Here is a 24,955-nt window from a genome sequence, read left to right on the forward strand (position 1 = left end):
TTACTGCCCCAATGTAAGAATAACTAAATCCTGAAGTTGAAAACCTACCAAGGAGACATTAATTGCTTAAAATGTGAAGTTTAGAAAAAACTATTGCTTTCAAGCTTGAGTCCTCTTACTAATCAGTATGATTTGTGTTTAAAAAAAAAAAAAACAAACTATTCAATGGTTTGCTTCGCCCAATTTTAATGAGCCCCGGCTGTAAGTTCACCCTGGAAAAGGCCAGAACACAGAGTATGGCTGATTACTACGATTTACATAATTTCCCACCAGAGGCCCACAGCCAAAGTCATCACTCACTCTTGAGTCTTTAGAATATAAGAAACAACCCAAGCAGCCAGTAAGGCAGGAGTTCCACTTCCAGAGCTTCCCTTTGTGCGTACTCAAGAATTTTTTCTTGCTGGATTCATCATTAACAGCCATTTATCAAATCTCCCAGTATTTTTGATTTTGTGAAGTCTCTCCCCACACCTGTCACTTAGAACACTGTCTTCTCTACTCTTCCTTCACTGTGTGGAGGTAGAATAACTGAGGAGTATAAAAAATAGTGATGCGCAAATGGGAGTCTGTTTCTGAGAAGCAGATGTTTCAACAGCATTAATAACCAAAAAGGCAAGACAGACAGCAGCAAGGGGAGGAGCGGGGAAACCCAAAACAAGAAAATTCCCAAAACTTCCAGCTTCAACTTTCCGGAGGGAAAAAATGCTGTAAAAATGATATGAAAGGACTTAGAGGCACAATGGAAGAGTAGGAAGGCCTTGAGCTCACCTCCTCTCACAAGTACGCCGAACTCAAAACTGCTGAGCAATTATCAATAAAAGACTGAAAGTCGCTCAGTCGTGTCGGACTCTTTGCGACCCCATGGACTGTATAGTCCATTGGATTCTCCAGGCCAGGATACTGGAGTGGGTAGCCTTTCCCTTCTCCAGGGGATCTTCCCAACCCAGGGATCAAACCCAGGTCTCCCACACTGCAGGCGGATTCTTTACCAGCTGAGCCACCAGGGAATCCCAAGAATACTGGAGTGGGTAGCCTATCCCTTCTCCAGGGGATCTTCCTGATCCAGGAATCAAACTGAGGTCTCCTGCATTGCAGGCAGATTCTTTACCAACTGAGCTATCAGGGAAGTGCCCCCCCCCCAAAAAAAAAGGAAGACTGGAAGCTACAAAAAAATAAAAAGATTTTCTACATCCAAAGACACATGGAAGAAACCATGAGACGGTAGAAGGGGTGCATTTGCAATATAATCAAATCCCACACCCCCCAAGTGGGCAACCTGCAAACTGGAGAATAATTATATCACAGAAGTTCTCCCACAGGAGTGAAAGCTCTGAGTCCCAAGCCAGGCTCCCCAGTCTAAAGGTCAAGTACCATGAGGAGCCCCCAGACCATCTGGCTTTGAAGGCCAGTGGGGCTTGTGGTAGGAGTCCACAGGACTGGGTGAAACAGGGACTCCGTTCTTGGAGAGTGCACACAGTATCTCGTACTAGAACCCAAGGTGAAGGCAGTGACATCATAGGAGCCTGGGCCAGAGCCACCTGTTGATCTTGGAGGGTCTCCTGAGGAGGTAGCATGAGGATGGGGCAGCCATGGCTTACTGTGGGTACAGGGAGTCTGGTGGTGGAGGTACCAGGGAATATTCATTGGCATGAGCTCTCCTGGAGGCCACCATTTTGGCACCAAGACTTGGCCCCAACCAAAAGCCTGTAGGCTCCAGTGCTGAAACATCTCAGGCCAAGCAACCAACAGAGCAGGAAGAGAGGGCAAACAGAGGAGAAAAGGAGATAAAAGGAATCCAAATCGAAAAAGAAATAATTACTGTTTGCAGATGACATGATACTCTACACAGAAAATCCTAAAGATGCTGCCAGAAAACTACTAGTGCTCATCAATGACTCTAGTAAAGATACAGGATACAAAAATAATACACAGAAATCTCCTGCATTCCTATTCTCTGACAATGAAAGATCAGAAAGAGAAATGAAGGCAACAATCCTACTTATCATCACATCAAAGAGAACAAAATACCTCAGAATACACCTATCCAAGGAGATGAATGGCTAAGCTAGTGGAGGTGATGGATCCCAGCTGAGCTCTTTCAAATCCTGGAAGATGATGTTGTGAAAACGCTGCACTCAAGATGCCAGCAAATTTGGAAAACTCAGCAGTGGCCACAGGACTGGAAAAGGTCAGTTTTCATTCCAATCCCAAAGAAAGGCAATGCCAAAGAATGCTCAAACTACCACACAACTGCACTCATCTCACACGCTAGTAAAGTAATGCTCAAAATTCTCCAAGCCAGGCTTCAGCAATACGTGAACCATGAACTGCCAGATGTTCAAGCTGGTTTTGGAAAAGGCAGAGGAACCAGAGATCAAATTGCCAACATCCGCTGGATCATGGAAAAAGCAAGAGAGTTCCAGAAAAACATCTATTTCTGCTACATTGACTATGCCAAAGCCTTTGACTGTGTGGATCACAATAAACTGTGGAAAATTCTAAAAGAGATGGGAATACCAGACCACCTGACCTGCCTCTTGAGAAACCTATATGCAGGTCAGGAAGCAACAGTTAGAACTGGACATGGAACAAGACTAGTTCCAAATAGGAAAAGGAGTACGTCAAGGCTGTATACTGTCACCCTGCTTGTTTAACTTATATGCAGAGTACATGTAGAGAAACACTGGGCTGGAAGAAGCACAAGCTGGAATCAAGATTGCCAGGAGAAATATCAATAACCTCAGATATGCAGATGACACCACCCTTATGGCAGAAAGTGAAGAGGAACTAAAACGCCTCTTGATGAAAGTGAAAGAGGAGAGTGAAAAAGTTGGCTTAAAGCTCAACATTCAGAAACCGAAGATCATGGCATCCGGTCCCATCACTTCATGGGAAATAGATGGGGAAACAGTGGAAACAGTGTCAGACTTTGTTTTTTGGGGCTCCAAAATCACTGCAGATGGTGATTGCAGCCATGAAATTAAAAGACACTTACTCCTTGGAAGGAAAGCTATGACCAACCTAGACAGCATATTCAAAAGCAGAGACATTACTTTGCCAACAAAGGTCCATCTAGTCAAGGCTATGTTTTTTCCAGTGGTCATGTATGGATGTGAGAGTTGGACTGTGAAGAAAGCTGAGCACCGAAGAATTGATGCTTTTGAACTGTGGTGTTGGAGAAGACTCTTGAGGGTCCCTTGGACTGCAAGGAGATCCAACCAGTCCATTCTAAAGGAGATCAGTCCTGGGTATTCATTGGAAGGACTGATGGTAAAGCTGAAACTCCAATACTTTGGCTACCTCATGTGAAGAGTTGACTCATTGAAAAAGACTCTGATGCTGGGAGGGGTTGGGGGCAAGAGGAGAAGGGGACGACAAGAGGATGAGATGGCTGGATGGCATCACCGACTCGATGGACATGAGTTTGAGTATACTCCGGGAGTTGGTGATGGACAGGGAGGCCTGGTGTGCTGAGATTCATGGGGTCACAGAGTCGGACACGACTGAGCGACTGAACTGAACTAAAGGAGATGAAAGACATGTACTCAGAAAACCTTAAGAAAATGATCAAAGAAATCAAAGATAACACTAACAGATGGACAGATACACTGTTTCTGGACTGGAAGAGTCAATATTGTCAAAAATGATATTACTATCCAAAGTAATCTACAGACTCAGTGCAATCCCTATCAAATTACCAATAGCATTTTTCACAGAGGATTAGCCTCCAGAATATGCAAACAGCTCATACAGCTCAATTGAAAAAACAAAAAAACTCAAACAAAAAAGGGGCAGAAGATCTAAAAAGACATTTCTCCAAAGAAGATATACAGATGGCCAAATGACACATGAAAAGATGTTCAACACTTCTCATTATTAGAGAAATGCAAATTAAAACTACAATGAGGTATCACCTCACACTAGTCAGAATGGCCATCAACAAAAAGTCTACAAATAATAAATGTTGGAGAAGTTGTAGAGAAATGGGAACCCTCTTACAATGTTGGGGGAATTGGTACAGCCATTACAGAGAATAATACGGAGATTCCTGAAAAAACTGGAAATACAGTTACCATGTGATCCTGCAACCCCACTCCTAAGCATATATCCAGGGGAAATCACAATTTGGAAAGATACACGGGCACCAATGTTCATTGCAGCACTATTCCCAATAGCCAAGACAAGGGAGCAACCTAAATGTCCATTGACAGGTGAATAGATAAAGAAGATGTAATATAAACAGAAAATGGAATATTACTCAGCCGTAAAAAAAAAGAATAAATAATGCCATTTGCAGCAACATGGATGGACCTAGAGATTATCACACTAAGTGAAATGAGTCAGAGAGAGACAAATATCATATGATATCACTTATATGTGGAGTCTGAAAAACAATACAAATGAACTTACTTACAAAGCAGAAACAGACTCATAGGCATAGGAAACAAATTTATGGTTAAAAGGGGAAAGTTGGTGGGGAGGGAAAAAGTAGGAATTTTGGATTAGCAGATACATACTACTACACATAAAATAGATAATAAATAAGGACCTACTGTACAGAGCAGAGAATTATACTCCATATTTTGTAGTAACCTATATGGGAAAGGAATCTGAAAAAGACTATATATATATATAGGCTTCCCAGGTGGTACTAGTGATAAAAAAGAACCTGCCTGCCAATGCAGGAGATGTAAGAGGTGCAGGTTAAATCCCTAGGTCAGGAAGATTCCCTGAAGGAGGGTATGGCAACCCACTCCAGTATTCTTGCCTGGAGAATCCTATGGACAGAGGAGCCTGGTGGGTGACGGTCCATAGAGTTGCAGAGTCAGACAAGAATGAAGTGACCTAGAATGCATGCATGCACATATATATGTAATTGAATCACTCTGCTGTACAACTGAAACTATTAATAAGCGTAAATCAAATGTGTCAATTACAAATTAATTATAGTAAGTCTCCTGCATACGGACCTTCAAGTTGTGAACTTTCAAAGATGCGAGTGCGTGTTTGCAAGTCCAGTCTCGTAAGTCACTTCACGTGTCTGGCGTGTATTGCCATGCCTGTCCATCCTCGACACGTGGTTGTGCGTCTGTGCACTTTTCTGTACAGTACTGTATAAGCACAGCAGTATAGTTTCTTCATTTCAAGCTAGATCTGCAAGAGGACAACTGCACTGAACTCGTTGCTATGCAACATGAAGAATTTACTGGTGAAGACCTGAAGGAGCTGGAGGCCCAGAGAAAGCACAAAGAGAGACAAGAGGAAGAAGTAACTGAAGAACTGAAGAGCTTCATGATGCAGGAAATAGTAAAGGGGTTTTCTCTGAGAGGCCCTGTTAGGTTTCTGAGGCACCGGACCTGAATGTAGAATAGTTCACAAAGTTTGCAGCAGCCGTTCAGAATGCAATCCAGTGCTACCATGTCATTATGGCAAGAAGAAGAGAACTCAGACACCACTAAGACTGTGTTTTCAAGAGGATAGGTGGAACTGAATCCAGCAGAGCCAGAACCTGTGACGTCAACGGCAGGCGTGAGTGACATTGCAGCTTGCCCTCCATCTCCTATCGCTGATGATCCCTCAGCTCTACCGCCTCCCACTTCTCTCTCCTCCAGTCAGTGACGCTTCTTGCCCATTCACTTGATGCCAGCCCCTGTATGCCAGCTGTTGTGCCATACTACTGTACTTTTCAAGTACTTTCTCACTGTACTTATTGTACTTTTTCTTACTGTACTGTAAGATTTAAAATGTTTTACTTTTTATGTATTATTTGTGTGAAAAGTATTATAAACCTATTAAAGTACAGTACTATATAGTCAATTGGGTTAGTTGGGTACCTAGGCTAACTGTGTTGGACTTGGAACAAACTGGACTTACAAATGCACTCTTGGAACAGAAGTCATGTATGTATGCAAGGGACTTACTGTAACTAATTCTAAAAAAAAGACTTAAAGAGAATATTTACTTTTAACACATAGCTCTGATGTACCAAACCATTACTTCAAACAGCTCAATATTTTCAACGGTTATCTCCCCAAAGCCCTCCTAGTGTTCTAAGAATCACTTCTCTCAAATAAAGAGACAAACAGGTCTCCTGTCTTGAGTGTGTAATTTTTATAAATTGCATCAGACCCACAGTGAGTGTCTTTCCAGGAGTTTCACCAAAATGAAAAAGAAGTTCTGAGATAAAACTGTAGCAGGAGGTTAGGTGAAGTGTGGAATTGTGGGGTCACAGACCTGACCCGCAAGCTGTTCTCAGTCAAAGCCAGGGGGTGCGAGGGCTCTGGGGGGCCCACCACTGGTCTGATCCTATCTCCGAGGCAGAGGCCTCAGGTGCAGCTCGCGCTCCAGCTGCTCAGCGGTCAGGCTTCCCTGGATTGCCTCGCATCCCGGGTTGAACACGGAGTAGGCACTTTTCTCTCCCTGTGTCTTCTCCTCGGGGCCTCGCATCCCCACGTACATCCAGTAGAACAGGGACAGGACAAAATAGGCCAGGCCAAATTCCAGTTCCACAAACAGGCCCAGCAGGACCAACCAGAGGAGCACCTTCAACAAGGTGACGCTGGTGAGGCGAGACCGGTCCCGTGGGGTCAGGGGCTGAGGCGGCGGGGGCCGTGGCGGTAGTGTGGCTTCGGCTGGACTCGGTGGTGGCTGTGACTCGAGGCCCCCAGGCCCAGCTGCTCCCTAGGACACACAAACAAACCAAAGAAAGAATGACAGGCAGTGGGGCCGAGAGGATCAAAACCCATCTGGAGAGGCAGCTGTCCTTGCGTGGGAAGGCTTCCCCCTCATTGGTGTCTGTTTTTCCTGCCCTGCTCTCTAAGACAACTATCTCCCAAGAGCTCTCATGCATCCTGCTCTGAATCAAAACTGATCAGTGAAATGTGACTTGATGAAAACCTTACAGCGTTCAGGTGGATTCCCATCTGAGGCAGACATTTCATCAGATTAGTCTGCTGCTAACAGGAGCTAATGTAGCCCCTCCAGTAACTCCTTGTAATTGATAAGGCAGCAGCCGGGCACACGCTTCACACACAGAATCAATATATGTTTGCTGATTGGATTAGATGAGCTAAAATGTTGTTGAGTGGCATGATTCTAAAATGAGGACTATTCTACACGTTAAAAAAAAAATCACAGTTATAGCCACAACCTTTCCATCCCGTGACCATCGTACACGGCCCCAGGGTTTCCTAACTGGACTCCCCTCCTCCTAACCCTTCTCTCCCCACATCAAACCATTTACAGCTGCTAAATAAATCTGCCAAAACATCCATCAACCTTCTGCTCACAAACCTCTGACACATTTTTAATGCCTACCAGTTAAATTTTAAACTCCTTGGGCTGGAATCCAAGGCCTTGCATTCACTCAAAAGACAGAAGTGCCAGAACACAGGCCCCTGTGCTGGCTGTAATGGGAGACAGAGGTATTTAAGGAGCTTTTGCGAGCTTGGTCTCCAGTCCAGTATTTTCTAAACTTTTTTGGGTATGACCCACAATAAAAAATACATTTTGTACTGCAAACCCCTCCCCCCCCAAAAAAATATATATGGTGTATATATATGTGTGTGTATCAGGAAAAAAGTCTTCACATATCAACACTTTGATTACATATGAAGCTTTGGTTTTCTATTCTATCTTTAAAATTCCATTTAGTTAATTTAGGATAAGACCTTTAAAATTTTTTTCACTACCCACGAATGAGTCATGATTTGCAGTTTGTAAAATAAAGTTGTAAAAAGTTTCCTGAACAACATGATCCACAATCTATTGCTCTAGAAATGAACCCTCTGGTCTTATAACCCAAAGACATTGCTCATCTGTGGCCAGGAATATTCCTCTCCATTTCTCAGGAACTTGCTCTCTCCAGGCAAGCACGGCTGGTGAACTATGTATACCCTGACCTCTGGGGCCATCAAGCAGGGTGCCCCTCTGCCTCCCAGAGCTCTAATTGCCTCTTTCTCACTGAGTACCAAACTGTTTGTCATTCAAGCGTCTCTCTTTTAATACAGATCACATGTGTCCCTAGTTGTTGCATGAGGTCACCATACTGTTGCTGATTATCTTTTGGTGTCTCCAGAGCCAAACAGCACTGCACACATAAGTTTTCTGTACAGAGCAGACTTAGTTCATTTATTCAGTTATATCCTGTATTCTTCACGTGGCAACTTAAAAGGTACCAAAACCGTTATCTGATCTCCAAAAAGTATATAGGTCATCTGATTCATGTTGCTTTAGCAATTCTATATTGTTAGACCTTTGGTTGTTGTTGTTGTTGTTGTTTTTAGTATCAACCCTGGGTTGGAAAGATCCCCTGGAGGAGAAAATGGCAGCCCACTCCAGTATTCTTGCCTGGAGAATCTCATGGACAGAGGTGCCTGGGGGGCTACAATCTGTAGGGTCGCAAAAAGTCAGACGCGACTGAAGTGACTTAGCATGCGTTGCAATTATTACCTTTCCAATTAGATTGGAAAGTTCTTCGACATATAATCAGCTACAATCCCCACCCCCTCTACATACATTTATTAAATAAATAAATGTCACTTTCAGATTCAACCAGTGTGCACAACAGGGAAATCACTGATGGTCTTAGCAGGGACTGCATACAATCTGATTAGTATTTAAGACTACTCTGGATGTCAGGCAGAGAATAAGCTGCAAGAGAAGAACAAAGTAAATTGTTAATAGCTCATGCAGGAGGCCCAATAAGAGAGGACTAGGCAGAGATGAGGCTGGTGACAAGGAGATCAGAGAGAAATGATGGACTGATGGATGTAGAACACGTCTTGAATGTGCACAACTTGAAATTCACAGTAAACTGAATTTATTTTATTATTAAAGGACCACTAATAAGAATAATGCTATGGCCACCATTTACTGAGTAACTTCCTGTGACCCAGGAGGCAGGTCTTATTAGTCCCAATTTACTGATAAGGAGACACTGATAAGGAGATGTAAGGAACTCCCCTGAAGTCACATGGCTGGTGATGGGCAGAGATGAGGTTGGTCCAGGATCCTAGGATGATCTCCCTTTAAAGCCCTTTTCACTTAACTAGGGGCCTTCATGGGAGATGCTAAGGGGAAGGATTGGAGAGCTAGAAGGAGATGAGGTAGGGGCAGGGGTGTTAAACTGGCAAAGGGAACAAACAAAGGAGAGGGGGGCTCCAGAGATGCCTCCAACCAGTGCACCTCCTACTGTAAAAGCTGTGTGTGGAACTGTCTGTGGCCACCACAGGCACCACAGCATATATGGTGCAGTTTAGGGAAGGGACTTCCATTCCCAGAATACCAAAGTGCTTCCCACCTCAGAGCCTTTGCACTTGTGGTTCCCTCTGAGAGGAAAGCCCTTTCCCCTCACACCACCTGGCTGGCTCCCTCTTCCACAAACCTCAGCAAAAATGTCACCATGTGGGCCCTTGTCCTTGTCCCAGGTTTCTCAAGAGTGGCTCCTTCTTAAGAAAAATGATGAGGTCACTTCCTCTATGAGGTTCTCCCTGCCCACCCAATTTAAAGTGACACTCTGCATCCCTCACCCCTGATTCACTATCACAGCATGCTGGATTTTCCTCCCTTCTGTAGCATTCATCATTCTTTTCTTTCAACTCAAAAGCAAGTTCTGTGAGAACAGGGTCTTGTCTTTATTGCAGTGTCTCCTGGGACTCAGGACAGTAGCTGGAATGTAGTGGGCATGTGACTGAGTGAATGAATGCTGGTAGGAAAAAGGGAGAACTGAAGACATGACTCCTGGATCTGAAGGGGTGATGCAAAGCCTGTGCCTGGCTGCTGCTGCGGCTGCTGCTGCTGCTGCTGCTGCTGTTGCTAAGTCGCTTCAGTCGTTTCTGATTCTGGCGACCCCATAGATGGCAGCCCACCAGACTCCCCCGTTCCTCGGATTCTCCAGGCAAGAATACTGAAGTGGGTTGCCATTTCCTTCTCCAATGCGAAAGTGAAAGTGAAAGTGAAGTCGATCAGTCGTGTCCGTCTCTTTGAGACCCTATGGACTGCAACGTACCAGGCTCCTCCGTCCATGGGATTTTCCAGGCAAGAGTACTGGAGTGGGGTGCCATCACCTTCTCCATGCCTGGCTAGGTCATGCCAAAGTAAGAGGGCATTTGAACAGTGGGCCAGCTTGAGCCAAGGCCTGGAGGGGAGGAGTTGCAAGATGAGTGTGGTCAAGAGACCCTGGGGCTAGACGGTGCACTGGGGGCCTGGGGAGGGAGACGGGGGTGGGGTGGGGGCTTAGCAGGATTTTTAAAAAAAAAATTACAGGCATTTTTGTCCCACTGTGGTAGAAGCTTGATGCAGAAAGAAATATTTAATTTGGGGGAAATGCTTTTCCCCAAGCTAAATTCGAGAGTGAGGGAAGGAGGAGGTGGACGCCTCCGTATCAATGGCCAGCAAAAAGAAGCAATTACAAATAGAAGGATAAAGAAATCTCAGACAAGGCACTATGTGCCACCAAAATTATTAGGTAAAGATAGATCAGAAATTGGCAGGGGTGGGGGGTGGGGAGCAATTTAGTGATAATTTCACACCAGAGCAAACTCAGGAATTATACTGAGTAAATGAAAATGAGTTTTAGACAAAGTCCCTTACGAAAAACAGAGTAACTGATAAGAAGCATAGGAGTACAGCATTGCCTCTCATCCCTTTGTCAGGCCATCAGCTTGGGAGTTTTCAATAATGGAAATTTTCTCCAAACTCAGCTCCTCTAGATTCAACTCAGTGATCTCATATTCCTTTAGAAATGAGACATAGTCAAAAACTCATTGTGTAGGCTAGATCTTTTGTAACTGTGGGGAGGAAAAGGGGTAGAGGAAATGGATTCCAAAATCCTAACCAATTGTGCTCTGTGAGTTCTAACCCACAATAAAGTCATCCTGAGACAAACTGTATGCAAGGAAATGGATTGTTTGAACCCTGCACACTCTTTCTGCAAGTCAATAGGAACCCTGTGTGTCATGGAGAATAATATCTAATTCAAACTAAGTAATAAGTTCTTGATTACAAAAAAAAAATTCCATATAACCAGATGTGGTGCAATGATAGATGAACTTAAGAAATTTTAAGAGGAGTAAGGCACATTTTACTTTTCAAAAGGAATTTCTGGCACTTATTGCACTTGCTAAGTCACTTCAGTCGTGTCCGACTCTGTGTGACCTCATAGACGGCAGCCCACCAGGCTCCCCCATCCCTGGGACTCTCCAGGCAAGAACACTGGAGTGGGATGCCATTTCCTTCTCCAAAGCATGAAAGTGAAAAGTGAAAGGGAAGTTGCTCAGTCGTGTCCGACTCTTCGAGACCCCATGGACTGCAGCCTACCAGGCTCCTCTGTCCATGGGATTTTCCAGGCAAGAGTACTGGAGTGGGGTGCCATCGCCTTCTCCGTTATTGCACTTAGGAGGTAAAATGACCACCTCACAGATTTTCCCTTGATGTTTTGTCCTGTGTTCCCACATGCATGCTCCAGTCTCACACTCAAGTCACCTTGCCACTTTACTCATGAGTGAAAACCAAGATACAGAGAGAGGAATGAGAGATTACCAAAAGCTAATAAGGCTTCCCTGGTGGCTCAGACAGTAAAGAATCTGCCTGCAATGCAGGAGACCTGTGTGAGATCCCTGGGTCAGGAAGATCATCTGAAGAAGGTAATGGCTACCCACTCCAGTATTCTTGCATGGAGAATCCCATCAACAGAGGAGACTGACAGGCTACAGCCCATGGGATCGCAAGGAGCTGGGCACGACTGAACGACTAACACACTCACAATAGGTTGTAAAAGCTATCATAGTAATCTACTGTTTTCGCTTTAAACATTAATTGTTAAACTTGAATAGGCTTGGCTACTTCAACAGTGATACACAACACATGCCACCATAGGCAATCAGCACACTTCGAGTTCTGTGTTCAAACACCATTTCTAAAGCGCAGGCTATTTGGGCGACTGGCCGCACGTGGCCCAGATGTGAAATCAAATCAAGCTTTAATTACTGCCACTTCTCATCAGCACCCAATTAGACCTTTCCCCCTCCATTAGCAGAGGGCTGTGGCCCCCTACGGTTGTGGAGCCGTTTCCCAAAGCCAGTGAGGGCACAACGATCACTCAACTCGCTGTGAATAACGCAGGGGCAGAGATGATTTCTTCTGGGACCCTAGACCCTCAACTTCCCGAAGCTGCGTGGGTCCCTGGCTGTCAAGGTCACTTTTCAGGGCAGAACAGGAGGGGGCAGGAGACGCGAGGCCCCGCCGCCGAGCCGGCGGGAGGCGCCAGCAGCCCCTCTCAGCTAGCGAAAAGTGTGTTAGTCCCTCAATCGTGTCTGACTCTTTGTGACCCCACAGACTGTCCTCCGCTGTCCACCGGCTTCTCCAGCCCCGGGGGGCGTGGCCTGGGCCGGGCCGTTCCACGACGTGGGGGCGGTGCCTGCAGGCCACCACGTGGTGCCGGGGCGGAGCCTCGGCCGAGTCGCCTCAACAGGCCACGTCTGCGTTTCAGAAGCCAGGTGCCTCAGGGGGAAGGCCTCCCTCCTCTCACCTGAGCGAGGCTGGGCTGGGCCTGGGCACTCGGTGGCCTCGGTTTCCACGCCAGGAACCGTTTTAGCCAGCCTGAGGGTGCTTTTGGAGTCGTAGCTGCTTCTGCCTTCTCTCCCGAGGTTTGTGTACTCTGGCTCGAAGTGCTGGGTTCAGCCACCAGCCCGGCTCGCTTCCGGGCCGCCCGGAACTCAGCTAACCGCTGCTCCATGGCGCGCGCCCCCTTCTTCGCGCTCCCAAAAAGCGCGCGCGCCCCCTTCTTCGCGCTCCCGAAAAGCTCGCCCGCGGGGAACCAGGCCCGACTTTGCGGGGTTCCGGGCTGCAGTGCGCCTGCGTGGCGGCGCTCTCTGCTGCGCGTGCGCGCTAGCGCAACGCTATTTTGTGACGTTCGATGGGCAGTTCATAGCTAATTATTCACTCTAAACGTGTAAGAGCAGGGTTCACGTCCTCGAGCTACGTGGTTAAGAACCTAAACATAAAGGTTGTCTCATTGTTTCCAGCTTTTGCCCTAGGTTAAGCGCCGCAATGCTCTCTCACGTCAGGGATCAGCTCCATAACAGGTGGAGCATCTCCACAGGTTAGCACCAGATTGAGAAGGTGGTCCTGTGGCATTGAAAAAGGCCCATGACCTGTGGGACTTTTCGTGTCAGAAGGAAGGCAGGATACAGCCTGCGCTTTTCCTTTTCAGCGGTTTGCCAGTCTTAGCAAAGGGCAAAGGGCTAGCACTGCTCACTGGCAGGCAGGTTGTACAGACTTCGCCCAATCACTACTCACCCAAAAGGTCACAGTTCCGGTCAGGGACGGTTTAGAATTTTAAAGCTCTAAGCATCTAACAGAGACATTACTTTGCCGACTAAGGTCCGTCTAGTCAAGGCTATGGTTTTTCCAGTAGTCATGTATGGATGTGAGAGTTGGCCTGTGAAGAAGGCTGAGCCCCGAAGAATTGATGCTTTTGAACTGTGGTGTTGGAGAAGACTCTTGAGAGTCCCTTGGACTGCAAGGAGATCCAACCAGTCCATTCTGAAGGAGATCAGCCCTGGGATTTCTTTGGAAGGAATGATGCTAAAGCTGAAACTCCAGTACTTTGGCTACCTCATGGGAAGAGTTGACTCATTGGAAAAGACTTTGATGCTGGGAGGGATTGGGGTCAGGAGGAGAAGGGGACGACAGAGGATGAGATGACTGGATGGCATCACTGACTCGATGGACATGAGTCTGAGTGAACTCCAGGAGTTGGTGATGGACAGGGAGGCCTGGCATGCTGCGATTTATGGGGTCACAAAGAGTCAGACATGACTGAGCGACTGAGCTGAACTGAAGCATCTAACTTTGGTGCTTTTGAACTTTGGTGTTGGAGAAGACTTGAGAGTCCCTTGGACTGCAAGGAGAGCCAACCAGTTCATCCTAAAGGAAAGCAGTCCTGAATGTTCATTGGAAGGACTGATGCTGAAGCTAAAACTCCAATACTTTGGCCACCTGACTCATTGGAAAAGACCCTGATGCTGGGAAAGATTGAAGGCGGGAGGAGAAGGGGAAGACAGGAGGAGAGAGTTGGATGGCATCACTGACTCAATGGACATGAGTTTGAGTAAACTCCGGGTGTTGGCAATGGACAGGGAGGCCCAGCATGCTGCAGCCCATGGGGTCAAAAAGAGTCAGATACAGCGAGTGACTGAACTGAATTGAAGCATCTAGCTAAGTGACACTCACATAATTGAGAACTCAAATATTTTGGGGGTCTTGTTGAGTGTGAGTCAAGGAACTAGATGAACTAGAATTGGAGTCTTTCATTCTCTTAGCAAATGTTTATCAAGAACCCTCTATATGTCAAGGGCTCCCATGATAGCTCAGTTGGTAAAGAATCCACCTGCAATGCAGGAGATCCTGGTTCAATTCCTAGGTCAGGAAGATGCCCTGGAGAAAGGATAGGCTGCCCACTCCAGTATTCTTGGGCTTCCCTGGTGGCTCAGCTGGTAAAGAATCTGCCTGTAATGTGGGAGACCTGGGTTCGATCCCAGGGTTAGGAAGATCCCCTGGAGAAGGGAAAGGTTACCCACTCCAGTATCCTGGCCTGGAGAATTCCATGGACTATATAGTTCATGGGGTTGCACAGAGGGGACTCGACTGAACGACTTCACTTTCACTTTCAGGTACTGATCATGGGCTTCCCAGGTGGCTCAGTGGTAAAGACTCTGCCTGCAATGTAGGAGACTCAAGTTTGACCTCTGGGTCAGGAAGATATCCTGGAGAAGAAAATGGCAACCCACTCCAGTATTCCTGCCTGGGAAATCTGGACAGAGGAGCCTGGCAAGGTATAGTCCATATGGTCACAAAAAGGTCAGACACAACTTAGCAACTAAACAACAACAGGTACTGGTTACTGCTGTGAAGAAAAGTAAGAAATAGGGATGGTGGGGCTGTTTTGAGCCAGTGACCAGGGAAGGCTTCTCTGAGGAGTTGCCATTTAAAAGCAGAGACCTAAATGAAGTGAGTGGTGGAGGCATGTAGATACCTGGAGATGAGCATTTCTATTAGAGGAAACAGCAAGTACAAAAGTCCTGAGAGCTCAAGTACTTTGTTTGACCTGCTCACAGATCATCAATGGTCGGTTGATATAAGGCCTTACAGGCCATAGTCAAAACTTTACCCTGTGTTCTGAGTGTGATGGTATGTGACAGGAGGATTTTGAGTACAAGATGACATGATCTGACGTATTTTTAAAAGGTCACACTTGCTGCTGGAGGTGGCGTGCTGTTAGGGTACAAGGACAGAAGGAAGAAAGCCAGTTAGAAAATACAGTGGTATAAGAGAGACTGGGCCTTTGGGGGCTAGAGTGGGAGTGATGGAGTTGGTGAGAATTGGTCAGATTCTGAATACAGTTTTGAATATCTGAGCCAACGTGATGTGCAGCTGCATTGGATGTGGAGTGTGAGAAAAAAGGAATCAAGGATGACATATTTCCACCAGCCCCTCTGTCACCAATCCACACACCTTAGAAACCAAGTAAAAAAAAATGCTAGGTTCTTTACTGAGATAGAGGAAGACTGGCAAGTCTTGTTTTGAACATGCCAAGAGTTTGAGGTGCCCATTGGATAAACAGTGGAGGCAGTTCAACAGTGAAAACTGGAATTCAGAGAAAAGTCAAAACTGGAGATACATATTGGGAGTCAGGAGCATGTGTGTGATAATCAAAGCCATGCAACTAGGTGAAATCAACTAGGGAGTGAGTGTGGATAAGAAGAGAAGGTGTACGAGGACTGAGCCCTGACTAGTTGGAGATGATCTGTGAGACAAAAAAGAATGGGGTTGTTATACCACAAAGAGTTGCCATTGAGAAGTCACAGAAAGTTTCTTACCCATCTTGGTAGAATGATGGGTAAGTTTTTACCCATCCAAAGTAGATCTGCTTCTCTGGAGGGACTGGAGATTCTTTCATTGGTTGTTATTTCCCACTTGGTCATGTCAGTTGTAAGTTACTTGCCATAGGTGCCGGCCATCTACCTCTACAAGGTTAAATCATGTGCTGCTGTAGCTGCTGACCTTCAACACCCCCTGATGGAGCTCAGGGTGGAGAGCAGAAATGAGGCACTCCGTGCTCTGGGAAAACTGGCAGGATAGGTCTGCAGATAGTTAGATAGTCTTAGAACTGATTTTAGGAACCCAATTCTTGTATCTCCTTGTAACTAGAAAAGCACTACAATCCTGCATGGCGACAATTGTTTCTTGTGACTAGCAGAAGCTGCATAAGACCAGAAGAAATTCCACACACACCAAAAAAGTGCTTAACTGCATGTAATCCTCCTTTACCAGAATCATGTATATACTGTCCTTTCCTCCTATCTCTTTGAAACAGATTCTCAGAGCTATCTGAGGTGCTGTCTCCTGGGCTGCAGTCCTCACATTGCTCCAAGTAAAACTTAACTCACAACTCTCACACTGTGCTTTTTTTTTTAGTCGACAGTAATCACACTGCGACCTTAGAACTGCATTTGTCATCTACTTCTAGCAGGCATTTAGACTTCAGGCATACAATTTGTGGGCTATTGCAGTCAGGCTCTCTGGCAGGAAACATGGCACTTTTGAAAAGGTTAAGAAAGGAGAGTTTCGTGTTACAAAGATGTGGCAAGATTAAAGGAGGCAGCAAGTTCATAGAAAGTGTGTGTTACCAGCCTCTGGGCCTCAGGCAGCAAGACAGAGTGGTCATCAGAACTCAGTGAATCCTGTAGCTAGAGGAGAAGCCCAAGATGGCAGGAGCTGTTAAACGGGTGGAGAAGGGTGGGAAGAGGATAAGAGGAGCAAACAGAATATCCAGCCAAGTACTGGCATTTCTAGCTCCATCTTGCTTCGGGAACCTTATTTGCCCTTTTCTTTGTTTTCTGCTTATAAATTTATTTTGTCTCAGTGCTTTGTAAACCTCTTTAAATTCTTTTTGGAAGAGGGTGAAAGAATGGGAAAAAGTAAAGATGCAAGAGATGATCATGAAGAACACCTTCTGCCAAACTAACTCCATCTCCTTTTTGGATAAGATTGAGAGCCTAGTAAATGAGAAGGATCCCAAAGTGTACTTAATGTGTGAATTTAAGTTTTATTTGCACGTACCATATTTCATGTGTATGTAAATTGGCACATAATAAACATATGTAATATGTGTACATGTATGTCATATTTGTAAATTATAAGTAATAAAATACCCACATGTCTTCCTAGGGTATCCATGCTATGGAGAGTATAATTCCCCATTCTTTGACTTTGAACTCAAACATCCAAGTTGTTTTTGCCAAATGGATGATGGCAGGCATTATGCAGGTCGAGGGGCTTGATGTGTGTTTTTCCTGTTGAATGTGCCCTTTAAATTTTCTGCACTGCCATGAAATGGACTTGCCACAACTAGCCAGCTGTCCAAGGACAATGAGAGTTCTGTGGATATGGCTGACTCACTGACCAGCTAAGCCCAGCCTAAAATAGCTGCCCCCAGCTTACCCAAGATGTATGAAAAATAAATGTTTGTTTCATATCACAGAAATTGTGTGGGTTTGGTTACACAGAAAAAGCTACTTAAGGAAAAAAAAAAAAGAATGTTCTCTGTACCTGTGGTCCATTCCTGACTCCTGCCCACCTCTTCAATCTATTAATGTAGTGAGTTACATTAATAGACTTTCTATCAAACCATCCTCTATTAATAAACAAAACTCAGCCACTTTTTAAAATATAAAATTCAAAGCTAGGTCCAGTTTGGTAATCTTCAAAGAATTTTGTACTTATGTGCATTAATGAGATTTTTTCAATAGTTGTTTTTTTTTTCACATACTGTTCTTGACAAGTTCTGGATTTAGGATTATACTACCGTTATGAAATAAGCTGAAGTCTCCATCTCCCCTCCCAACCCCCATTTTTAGAACTGTTTGAATAAAGTAAGAATTAACTGGTTCATGAATATTTGATAAGACTTAGTACTAAAACCATCTAGACCTGATATTTTCTTAGATTGGATAAATAAATATAAACAACAATTAAGTGGCTTCATAGCTGGTCAACACAGCCTTACCCAAAAAGTGTTAAGAAATGGATCAACATCAGTCTGTCCTATCTGATGTTTTTAGGAGTGGCTTGCATAAAAACATGAAAGACCATTTATCATATTTTCAGGTGATAAAAATTTGATAGAGAAATCTACAGTTATATCTTTAGGGTAAAAAAAAGAAACCAAAATAAATTTAATTAAATTTATCATGATTAAAGGGTTGTGTAGATGCTTAGAGGGAACACTACCTCCTAGATTGGCACTTATGTTTTTATATCTGTTCTTACTTCTTAATCGTTGGCTTGAGAGAAGTTTGCTTCAATAGGAATTGGAGCTTTTCCCTGACCCCAGGCTGGGGAAGGGGGGCATATGTGGTGGATGCTTCAGCTTCTAAAGTCAATCCCATTGTCTGAGAGAGGACCACTATGCTCTCCTGCTTATATGACAAGCCATCAGAGTGTCCAGAGGAGAGTGGTCTGGATAATGATGTTTCTAGAGCAGGGCTTCTCAACCTTGGTACTTTAGGCATTTGGGGCCAGATAATTCCTTGTTGTGGGGGGCAGTCCTGTATCTTGTAGGATTCTTAGCAGTATCCCTGACCCAGCCCATACTTGCCAATAGTATTCCCTGGTTGTTGTAGCAACCAAAAATGTCTCCAGTTCAGTTCAGTTCAGTTCAGTTGCTCAGTCGTGTCTGACTCTTTGCGACCCCATGAATTGCAGCACGCCAGACCTCCCTGTCCATCACCATCTCCCGGAGTTCACTCAGACTCACATTCATCGGGTCAGTGATGCCATCCAGCCATCTCATCCTCTGTCGTCCCCTTCTCCTCCTGCCCCCAATCCCTCCCAGCATCAGAGTCTTTTCCAATGAGTCAACTCTTCCCATGAGGTGGCCAAAGTACTGGAGTTTCAGCTTTAGCATCATTCCTTCCAAAGAAATCCCAGGGCTGATCTCCTTTAGGATGGACTGGTTGGATCTCCTTGCAGTCCAAGGGACTCTCAAGAGTCTTCTCCAACACCACAGTTCAAAAGCATCAATTCTTTGGTGCTCAGCTTTCTTCATAGTCCAGCTCTCACAGACGATGCCCAATCAATGGTCCCCAACCTTTTTGGCACCAGGGACCAGTTTCATGGAAGACAGTTTTTTCCATGGACTGGGGGTGGGGACGGGGAGCAGGGGTTCAGCAGTAATGCGAGTGATGGGGAGCGAAGGGGAGCAGGTGTTGAAGCTTCACTCAGTGGACTGCTGCTCAATTTCTGCTCTGCACCCCAGGGCCTAACAGAAGGCCTGGGGGGTTGGGGACCCCTGTGGAAACTCCCCCCTGGAGGCAAATTTGCCCTTGGTTGAGAATAACTGGTCTAAAGACCATATTTTAGTAAGCGTAGTAAAGGCAGTGGTGATTTGGGTCAGAGAAGAAGAGTCATAGTGAAAACACCAGTTTGTTTTAGAAGCTATTAAAAGGGCTATTGAGAATGGGGGACAGAATCATTTTGTGGGGATCCAAAAGGCAGAACTGGGGCTTCCCAGGTAATTCCATGGTAAAGAGTCTGCCTGCCAATGCAGGAGACACAGGAGACTCAGGTTCCATCCCTGGGTCAAGAAAATCCCCTGCAGGAAGGCATGGCAACCTGCTCCAGTATTCTGGCCTGGAGAATTCCATGGACAGAGGAGCCTGGTGGGCTACAGTCCATAAGGTCGCACAGTGTTGGATGAGACTCAAAAGAGTTGGACGAAACTGAGCATGCATGCAAAAGGCAGAACGTAGGTCAAAAGTTTCAAATTACAAGGTGACAAATGTGGAATCTTTTTTTAAAAGGAATTTTCCACCATTTCAGTTTTTCCAGAAATAGCCAGCTAGTGGAATAATTTCAGTGCAGTTGAGTTTCCTGACACTAGCCGTATTCAAGCAGAGGCTGACAAACCATTTGTCAGGAATGCTGTAGAGGGGATCCTGGGCCGAAGAGGGATTTGGTTGATGTAGATGATTCCCAAATCTCTTCCAACTGGAGAATTTAATGTTTTAATTCAAACTGGGATGAGAAAACGGAAGGCTTTGGTACATCAGACTAGACAGTGTCACAAAAGGTGTCGGTGCCACTGCCTGGATCCCCTCAGCTCTCACTATTGCTGGACATGCTGATGGCTTGTTTCTGTGACCCCCTGGGCGTTTCAGGAGTGTGTTTAACTAGTGCATGAGGCAGACCAGCAGTAGTGGGGGGATCATTCCCCCCCAACCATCAAATAGCCTCCAACCAGTTTTGGAGTTGGTGGATAAATACCCCAGCTTCCTCACTCCTCACTGGGAGGAATGACTCTGAGATACACTCCACAAAATCTTCCAGGGGTCTTCAGGAGGAGCAAGCCTCCGCCACCCACAGCAGGACCTGCTCATAAAAGCATCCTATGTCGCCTTTCTTCCCTTACCTGCCTCATTTCCCTGCTCCACTATCAGTGCTCCCTGGAATCATTTCCCCAGTAAGCCTCCTCCATTCAAATCTCAGGACCTTCTTCCAAGGGAAGCTAAGGTCAGACCTACATAAGACCTAAGCAAGGTCTATGGACTTGATTACAGAAAGGGAAGTGATGAGAGGGCTGGTCGATATTTCACATGTATGAGATGCTCAGTTTTGAAGTTTGAAGCAAGAAGAATGGCTTTAGAGTGGCACAGTCCAAGGAGATGGGAATAAAGAAGTTAGGAAAACAGAAAGTAAGAGGGGTTTGGTGGGGAATGGGTACATGTATTCATACAGCTGAATCCCTTCACTGTCACCTGAAACTATCACAACATTGTTAATCAGCTATCAGTTCAGTTCAGTCGCTCAGTCATGTCTGACTCTTTGAGACCCCATGGACTGCAGCACACCAGGCTTCCCTGTCCATCACCAACTCCTGGAGCTTACTCAAAGTCATGTCCATTGAGTTGGTGATGCCATCCAACCATTTCATCCCTTGTTGTCCTCTTCTCCTCCCGCCTTCAATCTTTCGCAGCCTCAGGGTCTTTTCTAGTGAGTCAGTTCTTCATATCAGGTGGCCAAAGTATTGGAGTTTCAGCTTCAGCATCAGTCCTTCCAAAGAATATTCAGGACTGATTTCCTTTAGGATGGACTGGTTGGATCTCCTTGCAGTCCAAGGGACTCTCAAGAGTCTTCTCCAACACCACAGTTCAAAAGCATCAACTCTTCAGCGCTCAGCTTTCTTTATACTCCAACTCTCACATCCATACATGACCACTGGAAAAACCATAGCTTTGACTAGCTAGACCTTTGTTGGCAAAGTAATGTCTCTACTTTTTAATATGCTGTCTAGGTTGGTTGTAACTTCTTTCAAAGGACAAGCATCTTTTAATTTCATGGCTGCAATCACCATTTGCAATGATTTTGGAGCCCCAAAAAACAAAGTCTGTAGCTGTTTCCATTGTTTCCCCATCTATTTCCCATGAAGTGATGGGACCGGATGCCATGATCTTCATTTTCTGAATGTTGAGCTTTAAGCCAACTTTTTCACTCTCCTCTTTCACTTTCATCAAGAGGCTCTTTAGTTTTTCTTTGCTTTCTGCCATAAGGGTTGTGTCATTTGCATATCTGTGGTTATTGATATTTCTCCCAACAATCTTGATTCCATCTTGTGTTTCATCCAGTCCAGCATTTCTCATGATGTACTCTGCATACAAGTTAAATAAGCAGGGTGACAATATACAGCCTTGTCATACTCCTTTTCCTATTTGGAACCAGTCTGTTGATTCCATGTCCAGTTCTAACTGTTGCTTCCTGACCTGCATACAGATTTCTCAGGAGGTAGGTCAGGTGGTCTGGAATTTCCATCTCTTGAAGAATTTTCTACAGTTGGTTATGATCCACACAGTCAAAGGCTTTGGCATAGTCAATAAAACAAAAGTAGACGTTTTTCTAGAACTCTCTCACTTTTTCGATGCTCCAACGGATGTTGGCAATTTGATCTCTGGTTTCTCTGCCTTTTCTAAATCCAGCTTGAATGGAAGTTCATGGTTCACATACTATTGAAGCCTGGCTTGGAGAATTTTGAGCATTACTTTGCTAGTGTGTGAGATGAGTGCAATTATGTAGTAGTTTGAGCATTCTTTGGCATTACCTTTCTTTGGGATTGGAATGAAAACTGATCTTTTCCAGTCCTGTGGCCACTGCTGAGTTTTCCAAATTTGCTGGCATATTGAGTGCAGCACTTTCACAGCATCATCTTTTAGGTGAGATCCTCGTCCCCTCTGCCAAGATGCGGGCCCTGGAGCTGTTCTGTGCATGCAGAGGAAAGGTGTAGGAATGTCCTTGCTCTCTGGCATTTAATTTACCAGTTGCCTCTGAGCTGGGGCTTTGGCAGATTCTGCTGGAATCTGAAAGACAACCTGTCATACTGACGGCCTGCTGCTGATGACTGAAATTGAGAAACCTGGCAGATAAGCAAACAGTAACTGGAAATCAGACTTCCTGGGTTGGTAGGAACACAGGCCCTGGAGACAAGGAGCTTCTGGGAGCCTCAGGACCAGAGCACTGAGCACTGCCTATGTCAGTGAGGACAGGTCGATGTTCAATTTTGACCCTCAAGAAGACTCCCATCAATTGCAAGGTGGGCTGTTCACCTGGGAGGCGGTTGTCCCATGACAGGTAGATCATTGGACTGAGAATCCTGGTCCCCTGGGCATTTCTAGACCCATTCAGTGGGCATGAAACAAGCTGGGACCTGGGACCCTTTGCTCCAGTACTTGCACCTGGATATACCTCTCCTGGGCAACAAAATACAGAGAAACTACAAAGTACTAAAAATAACTGTGCATATGTGCATTTGTGGAAAATTATGGACAATAATAGTCAGCTATACTCCAACACAAAATAAAAAGTTTAACTCAAACTAAAAGAAAGGATGAGTGAGTGAGTGAAAGTCGCTCAGTCGTGTCCAACTCTTTGCGACCCCATAGACTATACAGTCCACGGAATTCTCCAGGCCAGGATACTGGAGTGGGTAGCCTTTCCCTTCTCCAGGGGATCTTCGGAACCCAGGGATCGAACCCAGGTCTCCTGCATTGCAGGCGGGATTCGTTACCAGCCGAGTGAATCAGGGAAGCCCCTTCGTGAAAAAGATCTTCACAAACCAGATAATCACGATGGTGTGATTACTCACCTAGAGCCAGACATCCTGGAATGTGAAATCAAGTGGGCCTTAGAAAGCATCACTACAGACAAAGCTAGTGGAGGTGATGGAATTCCAATTGAGCTGTTTCAAATCCTGAAAGATGATGCTGTGAAAGTGCTGCACTCAGTATGCTAGCAAATTTGGAAAACTCAGCAGTGGCCACAGGACTGGAAAAGGTCAGTTTTCATTCCAATCCCAAAGAAAGGCAATGCCAAAGAATGTTCAAACTACCACACAATTGCACTCATCTCACACACTAGTAAAGTAATGCCCAAAATTCTCCAAGCCAGGCGTCAGCAATGCATGAACCATGAACTTCCAGATGTTCAAGCTGGTTTTAGGAAAGGCAGAGGAGCCAGAGATCAAATTGCCAACATTTGCTGGATCATCGAAAAAGCAAGAGAGTTCCAGAAAAACATTTATTTCTGCTACATTGACTATGCCAAAGCCTTTGACTGTGTGGATCACAATAAACTGTGGAAAATTCTAAAAGAGATGGGAATACCAGACCACCTGACCTGCCTCTTGAGAAACCTATATGCAGGTCAGGAAGCAACAGTTAGAACTGGACATGGAACAACAGACTGGTTCCAAATAGGAAAAGGAGTACATCAAGGCTGTATATTGTCACCCTGCTTGTTTAATTTATATGCAGAATACATGTAGAGAAACACTGGGCTGGAAGAAGAACAAGCTGGAATCCAGATTGCCAGGAGAAATATCAGTAACCTCAGATATGCAGATGACACCACCCTTATGGCAGAAAGTGAAGAGGAACTAAAACGCCTCTTGATGAAAGTGAAAGAGGAGAGCGAAAAAGCTGGCTTAAAGCTCAACATTCAGAAAACGAAGATCATGGCATCCGGTCTCATCACTTCATGGGAAATAGATGGGGAAACAGTGGAAACAGTGTCAGACTTTATTTTGGGAGGCTCCAAAATCACTGCAGATGGTGATTGCAGCCATGAAATTAAAAGACGCTTACTTCTTGGAAGGAAAGTTATGGCCAACCTAGATAGCATATTCAAAAGCAGAGACATTACTTTGCCAACAAAGGTCCGTCTAGTCAAGGCTATGGTTTTTCCAGTGGTCATGTATGGATGTGAGAGTTGGACTGTGAAGAAAGCTGAGCACCGAAGAATTGATGCTTTTGAACTGTGGTGTTGGGGAAGACTCTTGAGAGTCCCTTAGACTGCAAGGAGATCCAGTCAGTCCATCCTAAAGGAGATCAGTCCTGAGTGTTCATTGGAAGGACTGATGCTAAAGCTGAAACTCCAATACTTTGGCCACCTTATGCGAAGAGTTGACTCATGGGAAAAGACCCTGATGCTGGGAGGGATTGGGGGCAGGAGAAGAAGGGGACAACAGAGGATGAGATGCCTGGATGGCATCACCGACTTGATGCACATGAGTTTGGGTAAACTCTGGGAGTTGGTGATGGACAGGGAAGCTTGGTGTGCTGCGACTCATGGGGTCACAGAGTCAGACACGACTGAGCTACTGAACTGAACTGAACTGAACTGAACTGAAAAGAAAGGAAGGGGAAGGGAGGCCACAGTGTTTCAACTGAAGTAGCCTGATCCGGACAGCTCCTAGGGAAGCAACTTGGCCAACACTTCATGTGAACTCCGTGGAGGACAGAATCTAGTCATTCTATGATTCTGTCCTCCTGGGACTTTGGAGACTATTCAGTCCGTAAATGTTGATTGAACACCTGCTACAAGCCATGTTCTGTGCCAGGCTTTG

The 24,955-nt window shown here is 45.3% G+C and overlaps 1 protein-coding gene and 1 long non-coding RNA gene across 4 annotated transcripts in view; one reads left to right on the forward strand and one right to left on the reverse strand.

Annotated features, from left to right (window-relative positions):
• Nucleotides 1–6,141: 6,141 nt before the first annotated feature.
• Nucleotides 6,142–12,819, reverse strand: SAYSD1 (SAYSVFN motif domain containing 1). The gene is made up of 2 exons (XM_068960746.1): nucleotides 12,530–12,819; nucleotides 6,142–6,681 (listed from the first exon to the last, which is right to left on the reverse strand). Exons 1-2 carry the CDS (start codon nucleotides 12,734–12,736, stop codon nucleotides 6,307–6,309), a joined length of 582 nt encoding a protein of 193 aa, XP_068816847.1. The 5' UTR covers nucleotides 12,737–12,819; the 3' UTR covers nucleotides 6,142–6,306.
• LOC138069449 (uncharacterized) overlaps nucleotides 12,493–24,955 on the forward strand; it is a 52,443-nt gene continuing 39,980 nt past the window's right edge. For all 3 annotated transcript variants that reach the window (XR_011144081.1, XR_011144079.1, XR_011144080.1), the window contains exons 1-2: nucleotides 12,493–12,647; nucleotides 14,676–14,837. This is a non-coding gene — a long non-coding RNA (uncharacterized lncRNA). The remainder of the gene's footprint in view (nucleotides 12,648–14,675; nucleotides 14,838–24,955) is intronic.

Source organism: Capricornis sumatraensis, chromosome 22, assembly GCF_032405125.1.
Source record: "Capricornis sumatraensis isolate serow.1 chromosome 22, serow.2, whole genome shotgun sequence".
In the NCBI taxonomy this organism is placed as follows: Eukaryota; Metazoa; Chordata; class Mammalia; order Artiodactyla; family Bovidae; genus Capricornis; species Capricornis sumatraensis.